We start from the raw sequence: 16,402 nt of genomic DNA on the forward strand, positions 1-16,402 counted from the left end.
ATGCTTTTAACTAAAAACCATGTTAATTTCACAATTTCATTTTAAAAATTAGTTTAAATGTTAAATTTTTAAAACGTCTAAAACTAACCGCGGCTAGGCATCCATGTCCTTAGTTGGTCCGTAAGCTTTGGTGTTCGAAGTTCAGCATGTTTTCACGTAATATAGAATTAACACTCAAACTCATTTTAAAAAAATAATAATGATTTTCACTAAAATTTAAAACAAATTCAACACTTAAACTATTAGAAATTAATGATTTTAACTAAAACCATGTTTTGCTTTCATTCTTTAAGGTAATTGTAATTTAAGGTAAAAGAATACATTTATAAGGTTTCAAGTCCCTTAGAATGCAACATAAGTATCATGCTTAAACCGTTCAAGACAAAATGTGTAAAAACAGAGAACCCTTATGGGTTACTTTCCTACAAATTTCGTTATTTAGAGTTGATAACTGATAAGACATTCAATTTTAAAGGTTTTGATAAATATGTTTTTTTGCCACAATAACTGCTTCCAGTTTCCTTAAAAAGTGTCAGATTCTGATCCTATCCTCTCCAGTTCTTTGACCGGTACATAGAAGCCACTCTCACTAGTGGACCGTTGAAGCTGCGTCTCTTGCTCAACCGGTTCTTAAACTTGTGTCTACTTGATTTCTACGAACACATCTTTCTTGAATTTCTTGCATAGTGCCTGTGCAGCTGAGTCAATCCGTGCATTATCCTGTAAAACAAATTAACAAAATCTTGTCAGCCTCGGAAAATGAGGAAAGAAATGAAACCTGATCTTGTATGTTTGTACCTTTCCCGTTAAGCAGATGATGATAGGACCTTGTCTAGATTTCCGGTAACACCCTGAGAAGAAGATTGCGAGACATACGTTTGGATGCTCGTACAGTTAAATAATATTAGACAGGTCAAAGATTTTTTACCAAGATATATGTCAGGGAATTCGAGACCAAGTTTGGAGAGAGGTTCTGCAACTTCAACCTGCATAATGATAGTGAATGTTTAATCAGCTCAAAGCAAGTCACCCATCTGTCAAGCATTATGAGTCTTGGTTCAAACAATGGTGTTTGCATGAAAAGTGGCAAATGTTTGTTTAATCAGCTCAAAGCAAGCCATGGCAAAAGAAAAGGTAAGATGGAAAGTAAAACATACATCTGTTAAAGATGTCATTAAGCGTCTTGACGAATATTCTATGAGTGAACCTCCACCCAATTTAGTAAGTTCCGTCAGACATTCCCACTCTTTCTCGAGCTCCTCAGTGTTTGTAGCAGCAAGAACAATCACATTGCGGCACTTGATCTACACAAAATGACCAACGATCAGATGGGTATGAAAATAATGCTGAAACATTATTACTTTAAATGGAGTTCTGAGAGCACATACCAATGGCACCGAAAGCTTTTCATGATGCAGTAGTTCTGTAATTCCTTCTGGTAACTGAGCCATCTGAAATGAGAAAAGCAATCAACTGGGTGAGGAACCAATAAATATTATTTGTTTCTGGATATTACGTTAATCATAAGCACGTCGTTTACCCCACATATATAGAGAAATTATTCTGATGCTACATAGTTTTACCTTATCTTGTCTGAAGATATATAGATCTATAAAAACAATTATTCTCAAGACCGCACTCACCTCATTCCTGTCACCTGTGCACTGCTCGCTGATAAGATGCCTAAGGTATTCCTCAAATTCTTCATCAGGTGCCTGAATAAACGGCAGTATCAGCTTCTCACATTACAATTGAGTGGTGATTGCTTTTTCACTTGTTTGAACCCACATTCATTGAGATGTTAAGACAAATATCTTACTCATGAGCTTGCGCTAATATAAAAGAGATACGTACCAGGCGAACTCCAAATGCCTTAGCAACACCAGCCAAAGTAACATCTGAATGCAAAGGACCAACTCCTCCATATATAAATACCTTACAAAGCATCAATCGGAAGAAATCTGTCAAGCACATCTTCCACAGCAAAACTTCTCTTTGATTTTGATTTTATGATCATATGTTTAGAGTACTTACCATATCACTCGTAGACCTTTGGCGGTCAACTTCCTCGGAAACAGAATCTATCTAATAAAAGAAACACAGTGAAGCAATAATAGAGATTAATAAGCCGATTGAAGATAAATTTAAATTCTCTCATTAACATGAATCCATAGGTGAAACTGATGCAACAAAGACAATGAGTAAATCTCACTCACATCATTCCGAAGGACAGTGGTTTGTTGCACCGACCAACCGACAGAAGTCAACTTCTTACACAAAGACAGTCCTAATTGATCCTCAACAGTGCCAGACCTGAGCTATGGAACAGATAAATGGGTCGGAAGAACTTCATTGCACCTAGTAGATAGGTAACCAAGCAGGACCCGTTTCAACGTGTGGTTGGCCTAAGTCTAATGTCATTGCTTGATATATATCTAGCATAATGTTCTTTTAACATAAATACGTTCAAGTACAGAGTCTGATAGTAAGAATTAATGACTTACAGAATCTCATCGCCGACAGCAATTACTGAGGCCAAAAGCACCTCGTGTTTCTGTGATTCGGTTTCTACGTCATATTTGAGTGAAGCAATTTTCTTGACTCTCCCTGCCCTTTCTAATCTCCCATCAGAAAGCAAATAAGCAGGTTTGAATTTCTCTTTACTACTATTGTCGTTAACAGACAATAATGAATTGGGAACAGTATCATGAATGCTCCCAATTGATGTATATCTGTATATTCAGAAAAGAAACACAATATAAGACGGACTGGTCAAGAATGAAAAACTTGTTAAAGTGAAACTGTGGAGAGGACTTTTACCCCTGGTCATAAAGACTGCAATACTTGACCTTGCAAGTTAGGAGAAATGCCCAAACATCTCTGCATTAGAAAAAGAAAAAAATCAGAATAACAATCAAATGAGAATCAGAGATCCCAGCGCTGTAAAATTGTTTTAGTTTTCAAATTTCCAAACACTTTATTTGGGTTACTCTATCATATTATGGCTGTACTAATTACAGTGACCACCAGTCGATAGTTTAATATACTTTATCATTATACAAAATATATGTCAGCACAATTGTGCTCAATATTTTCTGCACGCATACTAAAACATAAGTAATAGGAAGATTTAACAGATAAAGCAATAAGAAGATGTGATTACGGAGAAAGATACCTGTACGACCAATCCAATATAGGATTCACCCTCATAAAGGGCGGCCATCCAGGTGAACTAGGAGAGAATTGCTCTTGACCAACCTGAAAAAATTCATTGAGAAGTAATCAATCAATCACAGTTTTTTCACTAGTTTTACAAAATAATTGCATCTGAATCTTGATATTAAAGATTTGAAGTGAAGCTAACCGCAGTAGGATCACCAATTCGGACGCCAAGAAAAATAGCTCTGATAGGGTTAGCCTTTAATAATGCCTCCAACCCGGATTTGAAATCCTGGCGAATGATATCAAGTTGCAGATTGTAACTGCCCATATAGAACAAGATGATCAGCTAACCAGCAGAAAATATCATTCTGAGAGTACACACGGTTTAACAATCTTACTCAAAAGGGCTGTCATCTTCAGTTAAAAGATATTTAATGCAGAGGAACAGAACTTTTCTTACGTTTGAGCTGCATCATATGTAAATGCATTGATTTCAGTGAAGGCAGAAGGGCTCTCAAAATATATGGTCCGGACTGGAAAACTTGATAGACCTCCATTAGAACAAGTCTGCTCTTTCTTATGCAAAAAATAGCCAGCCCTAAGAAGGTGCAACAGTACCTAAATTCATGACGAGAGTCATTATTATTACTTAGGAAAAAAATATATATATATATCCAAAACGGAGACTTTGGAAGGGAACAGTTGTAGTAACTTACAGTAGAGTCTTTTCCTCCATTGAAACTAAAGGCGACCTCTTCAATACTGCAGAAGTCGACAAGTTTGATAATTTCAGGAATCAGTAAAGTAAAATGCATTTAATGATCTTGACAATAATCACTTTATCTACAACCATAATGTAATGTTTGTACAACATACACAAACATTGAACATGACAAGCACATGGCAAACAAGAAATGAACATAAAGCATCTTTAGTTTTATAACGATACAAAACGTTTACACGTTATTGGATTGGAATGACAACAAGTATAACTGATAAGGTCTTGCTAATCCAATCGACGAAAAAGGGTTAAAATCCATCCTATGAAAGAGATCTTCTCAAACCATAATATCACTACTAGTAACTTTAACTGAGATCAAAATATCTATCAACGTTGAACAATGGTATCTTCATCAAAGCTAAATCACATCCAGAGAATTTAAATCTCCAGCAACAAAACAAAGAAGCACACTTTAACGAAAATGAATCTGAAGATGGAAGACTATAACGAAGTCGTAAGAATATAATAACCAAATGAAGAATAAAAGAGAATGAGAGAGAGAGCTCACGAGTAAAGAGCAAGAGCTCTTTTAATGACGAAGATGGCGTTGTTGTACTTGGTCTTCAACCTCTTATCGTCACTTTCTCCGATCGCTTTATCGATCTCCATCTCTCGCTTCTCTGATCAAAATCTACGAAAAACGCAAATGCTTTTGCAATTCGAGACAGAATTCGTTGTATCTGCAGATTTTGAGTAATCCACAGATTTAGGAGGATTAAAAAAACTCACCTTTTATCTCGAGAATCCCGTCGGAAGTATTTAGATTGCCGTAGATGAAGAAGAGAGAAATTCGTTTTGGACAAGAAGAGCAGATTCTTCTTGAAAAATGGAATTTTTATGATTTTTATTTTTATAAAGTTTCAATTTTTTATTGCCACACCCAATTTATCTAAAACCCACCAAAAATCTGAGATAACAAACAAAAAAAAAAAAACAAATGAAATTTCCTGAGATTTATTTACTGAGAGAAGAGAGACTTAACAGTAACTCGGTCAATGTGTTATTGCATACTAACTTTTTGCATTTTATTATGTAAAGCATTAACAGGATTATGAAAAACTTTTTAAACAAATCTTATGTACAAGTTTGCTTGTCAGCAAATTCTTTCATATACATTGAACCTAAAATACCAATGTTTATTTTATTATTATTAACTGAGATCAAATACAATAGTTGCATTGCATCTCATTAAATACAAAGTCTTCATCTCATTAAACCAATGGTAAGGACTAATCCTTGTAATCTTGTTGGTTAAGAGATTGGCTTAATACAGAATTATTCAATTATCTTCACGGTCAAGTATTTATACTTTCCTCTCTAAGAAAGCAACAAAATTATAATTCTGTAACCAGATTTACTATTAAGAAGTTTCATTTTCATGAGGATGGATTAGCCACGGTCAACGAATTTCTTTTTGACTTTTCTATGGGCATTTTTTGAGTGAGTGCGTTTCGACACCTAACACGCAAATACACAATCGCAATCACCAAACACAGTCGCACTTATCAAGATCATACACGTTTTCTTAACCCAAATGCCAAAGTTATCTTTGCCGTTTCTTTTAATTCCACTACTAAAGTCAATATTAAAGAAAATAACCAAATGGCATCAGAAGCATGATCCTTGTGTTTGATTTTGGTGAATTATTATGGATGAGAATCTCAAAAATACCTAATTAAATTAGTTATATGTTCATGGTAAGTCAATGCAAAAAACCAGAGTTTCTTCTAAAGATAATGGAATTTGAGATCCTTGAGACCTAAATGGATTAGAGCCAGCCTGCAACTAAATTCTGTACCAAGAATACTGAGAATCCCCTCTCCGTTACCTAGTCGAAAAGACCATCCCCATGCCAAATATCGAACAGAAAATCCACCATTTCCTGCAAAGAAGATTGCAACCAAGTTAACACCAGTGAGGGTTGAAAGAGATGTTTGATAGCTATGAACAAGAATTATTCTCCAAGGAAGGAAACAGACGAATAGGAAATGTGTTTTGGAGTATTGTAGGAACTCACAGCTAGAGGGATGGGCTTGTTGAAAGGAGTATTGGATGTGAGCAAGTCTTCATAAGTAGCGTTGAAGCTACAAAAGATTTAGATTTGGAAAAAGGAGTTTAATATATATGTAAACCTGAAGCTTGAAGATCTAAAAGTGCTGAGCAATAAATAAAGTACCCTATTACAGGTTCAGCAGGCATCTCTGAAGTCCTATTAGACGGATCTCCAACCCACTTCTTTCTCATCTCTTGCCACGCAATCTCGGCTGCACAACAAAGGAAAGGTAATCACAATTTAAGATCATGTGTTTATTATATTTCACATTCTTTCAAAGAAACTGAGCCAATATTGGTGTTGATCATAAGAACTAAGCCTTAATCTTGACACTAATAAACCTGATGAGACAATCAGTTTTCCCTTAATCGTCAAAGACTATCAGCTAACCCCATAGGAAAATAAACCCTGTTCGAGTCAAATTGTTAAAACCCTTAACCATTGTGAAGAGTGTTAAAGCTTACCATGGTTCACAAAGATCTTCTCAGACGACTTCTCTTTATCATTGCTCGAATTACATGACACATTACCAGGCTCATTATTAGCTTCCATTGTACTGACAAATAGCCCTTGTAGAATCAAAGACAGATCACAATGCCTGAAATCTTGAAGCTTGAACCGAGACAGGAAAAACTCTGCAAAAACAAAGACTTTTCAATCATAACTATCAAAGAAACGAGATTCATTAGCAACTAATTACAATTATTCTCATCGTATAAAGAGTAAGATTGGACTAGATTATGATTCACACAATCAAAGGCAATGTATATGATGAACACATTGGCAATATAAGGGAAGAACCCTAAAACTTTTATTCTGGAACCCAAAAGACAAAAAGATGAGAAGATGAAAGTGATAGAACCCTAGAATTGACTCTACCCATATATCGAAAAAAACGAAACTGTTGATGGGTTTTCAAGAGTTTCGTCAACGGAGAAGGATACAGAGATGATTCATTCCAACCAAAATCAGTCAAAATCAAAACCAAAGACAGCAAGAAAGAATAAAGAGAAAGATATGTAACCTTAGCTGATTGGAATCTTCGATGAGCAGAATCGACGACGAGAAGAGAGAGATAAAACCTTGACTTGGCTCACAAAAGTTCCCACAAGTAATCGGAAACGTGAATAGGAAAAAGCAGAATCCAATCGGAATGTTAATTTCCTTTTTTTCAATAGATTCTCCATCGATATATTAAGTATTTAATTATTTATAATCAATGATTTGACAAGACCGACCTTAGCTCAGTTGGTAGAGCGGAAGACTGTAGTTGTTGCTGTAATCTTTAGGTCGCTGGTTCGATTCCGGCAGGTCGGAATTTATTTTTGGTCTTTTTCTACTTTCTGGAAAATTCAGTGTGGTATTCATAACTAAGATAATAATATTATTAAGTAATGGCTACTCTAATAGCATCTCCAGATTACAAAAGATAGATAGATAGACAAGTTAGCCGCTTTTACATACATGTTTGCTCTTCAACAAACACCATCCCTGCAAGTCTATCAATCTTTTTTCATCTTAATGGCGATTCCTTCCTAAGAAGCTGCAATCTATCATCTGTTAAGAGACCGAGCAGACCCGAACCATTGACGTGAGCGTATTTCAGATCTTGCAGCGGAAGATGACTTGACAATGGGAACAGTTGAGTGATGGTAAAAGTCGAAGGATCTTGCAAGATGAGATTGCGAGTGGACTCGTCACAAGATGCAAAAAGTTCTTTCCTTTCTCCACCAAAGTCTATAATCGCTGTTCTCGGCAAACGGATGGGATCAACAATAGCTTGTGTGGAGGAAAGTTTCTGGTAATACGAATCAACACCTCTTCTCTTATGACAAACATGAAATCCCTCTACACCATTACTATTACTATTATTGGCTCCTGTTTGAGTCAATGAGGGCTGAGTCGGGACTGTATCATCAGATGATCCAACTCTCGGTCTATAAGAAGCCACTATATGATCGCTGCGGGGACAGTACGAGGAGGATATGCAAATTCCTGGGTTTCCCGTTTCCGAAACTAATGATGGGCTAAACAAAACAAAAACCAAAATTATAACAGGTTAGAGCCTCAAAAATGCAATGATAAAATTCTTCAGCTTCTGTGATATCTGACTTTTAAGTATTTTTCAGTCAAAACGATTTTTAGGTTTCGTTTCATGAGAGATGTGAACAAGAATCAATGTCAGAGAAACACAAAACCTCACCTTCCCTCGCTGCCACTAATGTTCCACTGGCACAGCCCGATGGAAGAAGCAGATAAGAGGGTACGAACATCAGAAGTTGGAGTGGAATTGCCAGAGAGATGATGGATAGTATGAACTGGATTGGTTGTTACGCCCGTCATCGATGCAAAAGGTCCGGTGGTTTGACGCATGTCAAATACCAAAACCATTCCATTTTGTAGTCCAGCATAAATATGGTGAGAGCTGTTGAGATCCCACGAGCAAGACCAAGGTGCAGCCGGTAGATCATAAGATAAGACAGTGTTGTGGCTCTCCAAGCTTATAACTGATAACTTTTTCCCTAGAGAACCAAATACCGCAAGCCCGTTACTGTGAGGGGAAAGGTGAAGATCTTTAATTGCTCTAGTGGTAGGAGGCAACAAAATATCATCAATCTCACCCGACGAATGTAGGCTCATCTACAATATATTAAAAACAAAAAGGTCGTATAGTTGCATCATTTTACTGGTATAAGATAAAAAAAAATAAGAGGCAAAACAAAAAAACTTACTTGCGTAAGCACAAACGTTCCACCAACGCCTGGGAGCCTACGGGCCAATAATAATATTTGTCTACCACCATCTATGTCAAATATACGGCCACCGTTAATTAGCAGTTCTCCCTACGAAAAATGCAAAACAAACAATACTTCAGCCAAAATTTCTAAAACAATGTGTCTGAAGGAGCACTAAGCCACACCTGATGTCTAAAGCTGCAATAAGGTGACTGTCCATGATGCTCTTGGTAGATATTATGACCTGCAGGCATGCACTTACAACTGTTTAGACGCAGAGAATTTCAAGGGGAAAAAAAAAAAAAAAAAACTGCATGTTTTGCAACCGTGAAGCATGTTATTGTGTGATTACCAGATATATATTTCTCCTGAGAAGCCGCATTAGACTGGCTCTGCGCACCCTTAGTCGTACTTTCCATATTAGCTATTTTCTGCAAAAACACAAATTCTACCCTTGACGCTAACTAGAGGAGAAACATGTGCGACAATTTTATGAGAAAAGAAAACAAAAAAAGAAAAAAAATCTTATGTTGGGAGGGAAAATAAAATGGGAACTCTTAGTCAAACTCAGCTCCCTTTTAAAAGTTACGAACCAACTGAATATTCCAGACTCGACTAGTTAATAAGTAATCTTAATCTGTCCAAGCATAAAGCAAAGTGACAAGAGTGACCACGGTACAGCAAACTCTTGGAGCGTACCTTCTTCAGCTTATTAACTTCTAATCGTAGCTCTGCTTCAATTTTTTTCCATTGAGCTTCTTTGTTACTCCAACTCGCAGTCTGCATGACATATAAGAACATATTATTAAACGTACAATACTATACGAGGGGCTACACACACATGTTCCTGTCATATAACACAGACATAACCTACATAGACGACTTATAATGAACACATAAAGAGGTTTTAGTACTCAAGAAAATCTTCTTGAGAATGATTTGAAAGCATTTCAAATAAGTAAATAACTAAGCTCAAAATAGTGTGTACTGATGATAGCAATATCATGAACTTTCCGAGAAGTAATTTACCGTACCTTCTGTTCAATTGAACTTAACTTGGCCTCCAAAAATACGATTCTCTGCAAATATCAATAAAAGAATATCAGAATTTGATACTATGATTTGCTTTTACGTATGTATTTCGAAAAAAACACTCATGTAAGACCTTGTGTGCTTCATCATCTACTGCAGCAACCCGTGATGCATAGATTTTCCGGACATCTCTCAAGCTACATGTTTTGTTGCACAGGGGACACTGTAAAAGAAGCCAATGTGACTCGATGAGCAAGATAACTATAAATCAACAGCAAAGGGATCTGAAAAAACTAGATAACAACCGCAGACCTTGCCCCCACTTCGTCGCTGCTGAAACCACTTGTTGATGCAGGAAAATCCATACAAGTGTCCACAGGGAAGACAACTTGTATCATCACACCAGAGTAAGAACATTAGTTGAATTCCAAAGAGGTAAAACAAACAATTAGAGAAATCCAAAATTTGTTTCACTGAAATCGAGCTTACCAGACTTGGTGTTGGCCACCGCTGGTCCAAACTTCCATACAGATCGAACAAGACAATCCCTCAGTGTCGCCGTGTTTCCATTCGACATGCTCCTGCGATCCTGAAGACGATGAGCAAACACCTTGTGACCTTATCTGATTCTCGTTCTCTCCACTCTCGTTCTGTGAAACCCTAATAGGTGACTCTACAACATCGATATATTCCCTGGTTTGGCGTTCGGAATCTTCTTCGTCTTCTTCCTCTTCTTCTTCTTCGTCTTCTTCTTCTCCATGGCGGACATACCCAAAATCTTCTTCTACAAAGCCTTCATATTCATCCTCAAATTCAATAAGTCGTGCAATTATATCTCCGGGACCACTGAAGGGGTAACGCCGGCGAGGCGGCATTAGGTTCGTTTCTGTATCAGAATTCGGAGGAGAAGAAGAAGACCAAAAAGTTTTCGCAGAGGTATCGAAGAATTAGAGATACGACTCTCGGAATAAAATAAGCAAAAAAAAATGTAAAAATACTTTTTTAAAAGGGAAAAAAGTTAAATGCGGTGAGCGTAGATCGAACACACGACCTTCAGATCTTCAGTCTGACGCTCTCCCAACTGAGCTATCCCCGCATTTTGTTAATATGCAATACTTAACTTTAATAATCCCATAAACAATCGTCGCATCAAATTGGTTCGTAGTCTTCAATGTAATGTTGGTGACTTGGCTCCCAATGGTAACCCTGTTTTGCGGTGCGGGAGAAGTGCGGTACGGTTCAACTGCGGGACATGCGGGAGAAATATATTTGCGGGACAAGTGCGGTTTGTATAAAATAAGCGGTACGAAATAATATTTGATTGGTGAAAAAAGCTATTTGCGGAATAAGTGCGGTTTTATATATAAATATATATATAAATTAATAATTAATTATTATTATTTGTTAATAAATAAACAATAACAGATATTTATAAACCATTAATACAAAAATTGATCAAAATATAAATTTAATTTTTAAACATACATATTGTTGAATCCGTTGAATAATTTTATCATAAAAAAAAAATACAACACATTAAAAAATATTATCTATTACTTTGATTTTCCCATAACATATTTGCAATATTATCTCTTATTTGCTTCATATATTCTCCATCTCTTATCTCCGTTGCTTCTATGTCATCTATTCTATATTTAAATCATTTACAAGTAGGCTTCTATGTCATATATTCTATATTATCTCATATATTCTATATCATCGGTTATTTCATAAATGATATATATATTTAAATCATTTACAAAAGATACACAATAATTCATATTATTTATCATAACCTATTTAAATATTAACATCATTTACATTGATTAATGCAATTTTTTTTTTTTTTTTCAAATGACACAAATTAACATCAATAATAACAAATGATGAAAATAGTTGCATCACTTTTTTAAATGGACACAAAATATTAGAGTCTTTTTTTGGGCAAAGAGTCACCACTTATAAATTTAAATATTACCTGAAAATGTGGGAGACTTGAGAATAAATTTTTAAAGAAAAATTATCAAAAAAAAATGTTAAAGTTTGTATTTGTGTATAAAAGAGAAGTTTGTATTTGTGTATAAAAAAAATGAAACATGTTTGTGTTGGAACAATTCTTGGGTTCACCCCTAGGGGTGAACCCAATTCATTCACCCCCTTTTTAATCACCAATCAAAATTTGACATGTCATCTAACTAAAACAACTAATATTATCTAAACAAAATAATTAAACTAAATCATTAAAAACTCAAAATTAAATTAATTGTAGGCCCTACTACTCTCTCTCCCACGTCTCTCTCTTTTGTTTTTTTTTTTGTTTTTTTTTCAAATATTGTTTTTCTTTAACTATAATAAAAATGTAAAAAAAATAATTTAGTTTCATCAGATTTAATCATTAAAAATTAAAATTGAATTAATTGTGGGGCCACTAACTCTCTCATTCACGTAACACTCCTAAATCCAATAGGAAAAAAAAATTTAATAAGTCAATAAAAAACCCTAATTCTAAATGTTATATAAAGTCATTAACCCTAACCTTATTCATAATTTTTTTCTATTCTTCTTCTCACATATCATCAAAAGAGATTAGTTTTATCAAAGGAAAGAGTTTCATTTTTTCTATTCTTCTTCTCACATATCATCAAAAGAGATTAGTTTTCTTCACAAGTGTTTCAGGTAAATAATTTACTCTTACTATTTATATTTGACTTTTCGGTCAAATTTTTCATGATTTGAAATCTTATATTTTGTAGGAATTTGACAAAAGTTACGGAGATTTATTGTAAAGCTCGATCATTTTGAATACAAAGTCAGAAAACATATGGAAATGCTAAAGCTTTACTATTAATTATTTTGGTTAAATTATTTTTTTTATATTTTTTATTAAAGTTGAAGAAAAACAATATTTGAAAAAAAGAAAAAAAAAAGAAAAGAGAGAGACGTGAGAGAGAGAGTAGTAGGGCCTACAATTAATTTAATTTTGAGTTTTTAATGATTTAGTTTAATTATTTTGTTTAGATAATATTAGTTATTTTAGTTAGATGACATGTCAAATTTTGATTGGTGATTAAAAAGGGGGTGAATGAATTGGGTTCACCCCTAGGGGTGAACCCAAGAATTGTTCTTTTGTGTTTTAACATGTACTAGATCCGGACCCGCACATACGTGCGGAGTTTTATTTGTATTTGAATTTTTATACGTATATAGCATTTAAGGCTAGATACCCGTTACATGTATTCAATCTGTTGCCCGATTTGTACCCGTCTCAAGAAAAGGGTAGTCGTGATCTTAGGGTCGGGTAAAAGATATTGTGATTCTATTACTTGTGGCCATTAGATAAGGGTCGAGTATCGAGTATTTATATTTTGTAATACTTATCTCGTTATTCGATATGTTTCTCACTTTACTACACGACCCGTAAATGTTTTATTTGTGTTTTATAATATTACTAAAATTTTATAAATATATCTTATAGTAAAAGATAAATCCTAAGTCTGTAATTTTATACTTTTGGAAATGGAAATATATGTTGTATAGTTTTATGTTTTTTTTTTGTTTTTTTAATACTCCCTCCGTTTCGTTTTAGTTGTCGTTTAAGGTTTTTTCATACAAATTAAGAAAAGCATTAAATTTTTTGTTTTACCCTTTATTAATATATTTTATAAAAAAATTCATTGGCCAAAACATTAAAACAGTAGGGATAAAACTGGAATTTTCACCAAACATTTGCATTGAAAACCTAAAACGACAACTATTATGAAACAAAATTTAAATGCTAAAACGACAACTAAACCGAAACGGAGGGAGTATATTTTTATGTATATTTATGTTGGGCCTATTTTGCATATTGGCCCAAAAACCTTTTTCTTGTTAAGTGGCTAACAACACGTTTTCTCTCCCCTTAGCTCCTCTTCTTCATCGAACACTTATTTTCTTCTTCTTCTTGCTTAATCAATAATCATGATGGTATTAGCCATCTTCTTCTTCTCACTCTCTTCACCTTCACTTTTTGAGCTTTTCGTTTGAGAGATAGGGACTTTCTAGACGTTTTCTCTTCTCTTATGCAGTATTAAGCAGAAAATCAATTTCCAATAGACACCATAAAAAATCTTCTTCCTCTTCATAATTAATCAAAACGTTTTGTACAAAGATTTAAGGTATATACTTGATTATTTAGGTTATGAATATTTAGTTATTGTTATTTTTGGTAAATATATTATCCGAATTCGTATCATATCGAAAACAACCATCAAATTTGGAGATTTTTGAAACTAAATCTTGTTACGTTTACTATCTATCCTATTTTATATTCGAAATTAAAGGGATACGTTTGTTTTGGGTATATCTTAAATGATATATGTCATTTTTGGTTTCGAAATAATTTTTAGTATATTGCAAGAAATATCTAATAACAACATTGCCAAATCTTAACCAAAATTGATTGTCACAGACTCACAGGATCCGCTTGATTGTCCCAAAATGCCATATTCCAACAGTCCGGGTCGGGTCCATGATCCGCGTGTCGATCCGCCAAATAAGCCCAGAATCCGCGTGTTTATCCGATCCACTCGCCCAAGATCCATGGGTATTTTGCTTTTAAATTATGATTTTGCCCTTCAACGATTTTTTTTCATTTACTCTTTGATTGTAATTATCCCAATGGCATTTTTGTAATTCTTTACACTTCATAAGGTTATTTATTATCCAATGCTTCCCAATTAATAGTATAGATATGTACTAGTAGTTTTAATTATTTAAAATGCAAAAGCATGTTTTATTATCCGTTGTATTATTTGTTGCTGCGGTTTTGAAAACCGCTGGATAATGACCAGAAATTTTTTAAAAGGCGGTCCAAGGCTTTAACCGCTGGACAATTCCGCAAATTTTTTTTTTTTTTTTTTTTTTTGAAAAACGCAAATCTGTTCAAAAAATGGTGAATGGTGACCAATTGACGGATTTGCTGAAAAAGGTTAAAAAACGCCTTTTTTAGTGTTACCATTCACACCCTAAGGAAGAAAAGGAGATATGGGGAGAAGCATATTTTCCTTTTTCACTAAGAAGAAAAAAATGGCGATGGCGAGAAGCATCTCTTACATCACCTCTACGCAGCTTCTCCCTCTTCATCGTCGTCCCAACATCGCCATAATCGATGTCAGGTCAAACATTAATCGATTTGTTTCGTCGGTTTTAGTCATAATCTGATTCTCTACCAAATTTTAGTTCGAATCAATCCCGATTATTGGTCTTAGGTTTGATTTTACTCTTTTATGTAGTACTGATGTAGGTTTTAGGAGATTCCTTTACTTAATAATTCATGGGGATCAATTAATTATTAACAAGTGGAATCTCAATATTTTCTAAAACTGGAATTTTGTAGAATCTCTCAATCGAAAAAACAACTTTTAGGGGTCTCATGAGCTTGTAACAAAGCTTTTGTGGTTAGGTGGGTTGAGGAATGAAGAAAGAAACAGACTTTTTTGTAATTCTTGACTAGGTTCTGATACAGAGTTATAGCTACAAAATCTAGACTTTTTTGAAGGTAATGTATGTAACACATTGGAGTACTTGGTTGTTTTTGAAGGGATGAAGAGAGGAATTATGACGGGCATATAGCTGGGTCGCTACACTATGCCAGTGGCTCGTTTGATGACAAGATCTCTCATCTTGTTCAAAATGTCAAGGACAAAGACACACTTGTCTTCCATTGTGCTTTGAGCCAGGTGTTTGTTTTTATACACTCTTTTCACTTTCCCACAATATCTTATATTTTCTTCTTGTTTGATTTCATATGATGGAACACATGATATAGCACTGTTTTGCGATGATTGAATGATAACTGGTTTTGGTGGAAGATTTGTTGATTCATGTTAAATAGGTTAGATAAGCGGCATCAATATGGTATTCGTAGAAGGATATCTATATGTTCTACAGTATGTCCTCGTGTAGTGACTTTCATATGTCAAAAGTTGATTTAAGGTTGCAAATTTCAACTGTTTTCGATATGGTATTCTTATTTGTCCATCTATTCTTATGTATGCCATGAAGTAGGAGCTTCCGTTATATTCTTAAAAGAAAGAACATCGATTAGCTAGCACTCCAAATCATCAATCTCAGTCCTTTATCAACCTTTGATTTGAGCTAGTTCTCATTTCTTTGTTCTGTCCAAAGTCCTACCATAAATAAATCAATAGATTTTTTCACTCGAAAATGAAGTGATTGCTTAAGCCTTGAAGCCAATTCTTAATGCAGGTTCGTGGTCCAACTTGTGCAAGAAGGCTCGTGAATTATCTCGATGAGAAGAAAGAAGATACTGGAATCAAAAACATCATGATCTTGGAACGTGGCTTTAACGGCTGGGAAGCTTCTGGAAAACCGGTCTGCCGCTGCGCAGACGTTCCTTGCAAAGGCGATTGTGCCTAAAACCTACTGAACCATATTGGGACCTAATTGATCTTCCACATTGTCATGTATTAAAGTTGAATGAAGATTTATCATAAATAATCTCTTACCAATACATGTTGGTTTTATTTGGAGACACAAACACCAAACTTGCAACCATAATTCTAAAAGGGCTTTTTTGGTATTGTACGTTTACTGAGCGTCAAAGCCACGTTGATATCTTAACGCCGTCAAGTAAAA

The 16,402-nt window shown here is 34.7% G+C and overlaps 4 protein-coding genes and 2 non-coding genes across 7 annotated transcripts; 2 read left to right on the forward strand and 4 right to left on the reverse strand.

Annotated features, from left to right (window-relative positions):
- Window positions 1-303: 303 nt before the first annotated feature.
- On the reverse strand, window positions 304-4,825 carry LOC9307104 (FAD synthase). Its single transcript, XM_021023824.1, has 17 exons — window positions 4,673-4,825; window positions 4,452-4,574; window positions 3,879-3,924; window positions 3,623-3,780; window positions 3,365-3,482; window positions 3,176-3,258; window positions 2,821-2,880; window positions 2,505-2,732; window positions 2,217-2,313; window positions 2,035-2,085; window positions 1,855-1,935; window positions 1,644-1,715; window positions 1,389-1,451; window positions 1,158-1,304; window positions 929-986; window positions 799-851; window positions 304-720 (listed from the first exon to the last, which is right to left on the reverse strand). Exons 2-17 carry the CDS (start codon window positions 4,550-4,552, stop codon window positions 643-645), a joined length of 1,494 nt encoding a protein of 497 aa, XP_020879483.1. The 5' UTR covers window positions 4,553-4,574; window positions 4,673-4,825; the 3' UTR covers window positions 304-642.
- A 643-nt stretch (window positions 4,826-5,468) lies between these two features.
- LOC9309159 lies at window positions 5,469-7,145 on the reverse strand. Of its 2 annotated transcripts, none has more exons than XM_021023827.1 (5): window positions 7,021-7,145; window positions 6,461-6,631; window positions 6,120-6,207; window positions 5,961-6,027; window positions 5,469-5,825 (listed from the first exon to the last, which is right to left on the reverse strand). In XM_021023827.1, exons 2-5 carry the CDS (start codon window positions 6,546-6,548, stop codon window positions 5,772-5,774), a joined length of 297 nt encoding a protein of 98 aa, XP_020879486.1. In that variant the 5' UTR covers window positions 6,549-6,631; window positions 7,021-7,145; the 3' UTR covers window positions 5,469-5,771. The 2 variants fall into 2 exon arrangements, with proteins under 2 accessions (XP_020879486.1, XP_020879485.1); XM_021023826.1 differs by lacking the exon at window positions 7,021-7,145 and adding an exon at window positions 6,876-6,981.
- Window positions 7,146-7,229: 84 nt separating this feature from the next.
- On the forward strand, window positions 7,230-7,313 carry TRNAY-GUA. Its single transcript is given in 2 exon segments — window positions 7,230-7,266; window positions 7,278-7,313. It is a non-coding gene; the product is annotated as a tRNA-Tyr (tRNA).
- A 41-nt stretch (window positions 7,314-7,354) lies between these two features.
- LOC9309160 (E3 ubiquitin-protein ligase RFWD3) lies at window positions 7,355-10,730 on the reverse strand. Its single transcript, XM_002873046.2, has 10 exons — window positions 10,253-10,730; window positions 10,076-10,151; window positions 9,897-9,986; window positions 9,766-9,810; window positions 9,431-9,511; window positions 9,084-9,162; window positions 8,917-8,975; window positions 8,729-8,839; window positions 8,200-8,636; window positions 7,355-8,023 (listed from the first exon to the last, which is right to left on the reverse strand). Exons 1-10 carry the CDS (start codon window positions 10,636-10,638, stop codon window positions 7,510-7,512), a joined length of 1,878 nt encoding a protein of 625 aa, XP_002873092.1. The 5' UTR covers window positions 10,639-10,730; the 3' UTR covers window positions 7,355-7,509.
- A 56-nt stretch (window positions 10,731-10,786) lies between these two features.
- Window positions 10,787-10,859, reverse strand: TRNAF-GAA. Its single transcript has one exon. It is a non-coding gene; the product is annotated as a tRNA-Phe (tRNA).
- A 3,908-nt stretch (window positions 10,860-14,767) lies between these two features.
- LOC9309161 (dual specificity phosphatase Cdc25) lies at window positions 14,768-16,346 on the forward strand. The gene is made up of 3 exons (XM_021023695.1): window positions 14,768-14,919; window positions 15,345-15,483; window positions 16,013-16,346. Exons 1-3 carry the CDS (start codon window positions 14,789-14,791, stop codon window positions 16,181-16,183), a joined length of 441 nt encoding a protein of 146 aa, XP_020879354.1. The 5' UTR covers window positions 14,768-14,788; the 3' UTR covers window positions 16,184-16,346.
- The last annotated feature ends 56 nt before the right edge of the window (window positions 16,347-16,402 follow it).

The sequence above is a fragment of the Arabidopsis lyrata genome, assembly GCF_000004255.2.
Source record: "Arabidopsis lyrata subsp. lyrata unplaced genomic scaffold ARALYscaffold_6, whole genome shotgun sequence".
In the NCBI taxonomy this organism is placed as follows: Eukaryota; Viridiplantae; Streptophyta; class Magnoliopsida; order Brassicales; family Brassicaceae; genus Arabidopsis; species Arabidopsis lyrata.

Bases quoted from the DNA above. Each gene is read 5' to 3' on its own strand.
- LOC9307104 (XM_021023824.1), bottom strand. From the start codon at position 4,552: ATGGAGATCGATAAAGCGATCGGAGAAAGTGACGATAAGAGGTTGAAG. The intron at 3,483-3,622 runs GTAAGAAAAGTT...CTATATGGGCAG, and splicing joins ACATATGATGCAGCTCAAAC to TTACAATCTGCAACTTGATA. The intron at 1,936-2,034 runs GTAAGTACTCTA...ATGCTTTGTAAG, and splicing joins AAAGGTCTACGAGTGATATG to GTATTTATATATGGAGGAGT.
- LOC9309159 (XM_021023826.1), bottom strand. The intron at 6,208-6,460 runs GTAAGCTTTAAC...TTTGTTGTGCAG, and splicing joins GAAGATCTTTGTGAACCATG to CCGAGATTGCGTGGCAAGAG. The intron at 5,826-5,960 runs GTGAGTTCCTAC...TCTTCTTTGCAG, and splicing joins ACAAGCCCATCCCTCTAGCT to GAAATGGTGGATTTTCTGTT.
- LOC9309160 (XM_002873046.2), bottom strand. From the start codon at position 10,638: ATGCCGCCTCGCCGGCGTTACCCCTTCAGTGGTCCCGGAGATATAATT. The intron at 8,976-9,083 runs GTAATCACACAA...GCATGCCTGCAG, and splicing joins TCAGGAGAAATATATATCTG to GTCATAATATCTACCAAGAG. The intron at 8,840-8,916 runs GTGTGGCTTAGT...CATTTTTCGTAG, and splicing joins ATTGCAGCTTTAGACATCAG to GGAGAACTGCTAATTAACGG.
- LOC9309161 (XM_021023695.1), top strand. From the start codon at position 14,789: ATGGGGAGAAGCATATTTTCCTTTTTCACTAAGAAGAAAAAAATGGCG. The intron at 14,920-15,344 runs GTCAAACATTAA...TTGTTTTTGAAG, and splicing joins ATCGCCATAATCGATGTCAG to GGATGAAGAGAGGAATTATG. The intron at 15,484-16,012 runs GTGTTTGTTTTT...TTCTTAATGCAG, and splicing joins TCCATTGTGCTTTGAGCCAG to GTTCGTGGTCCAACTTGTGC.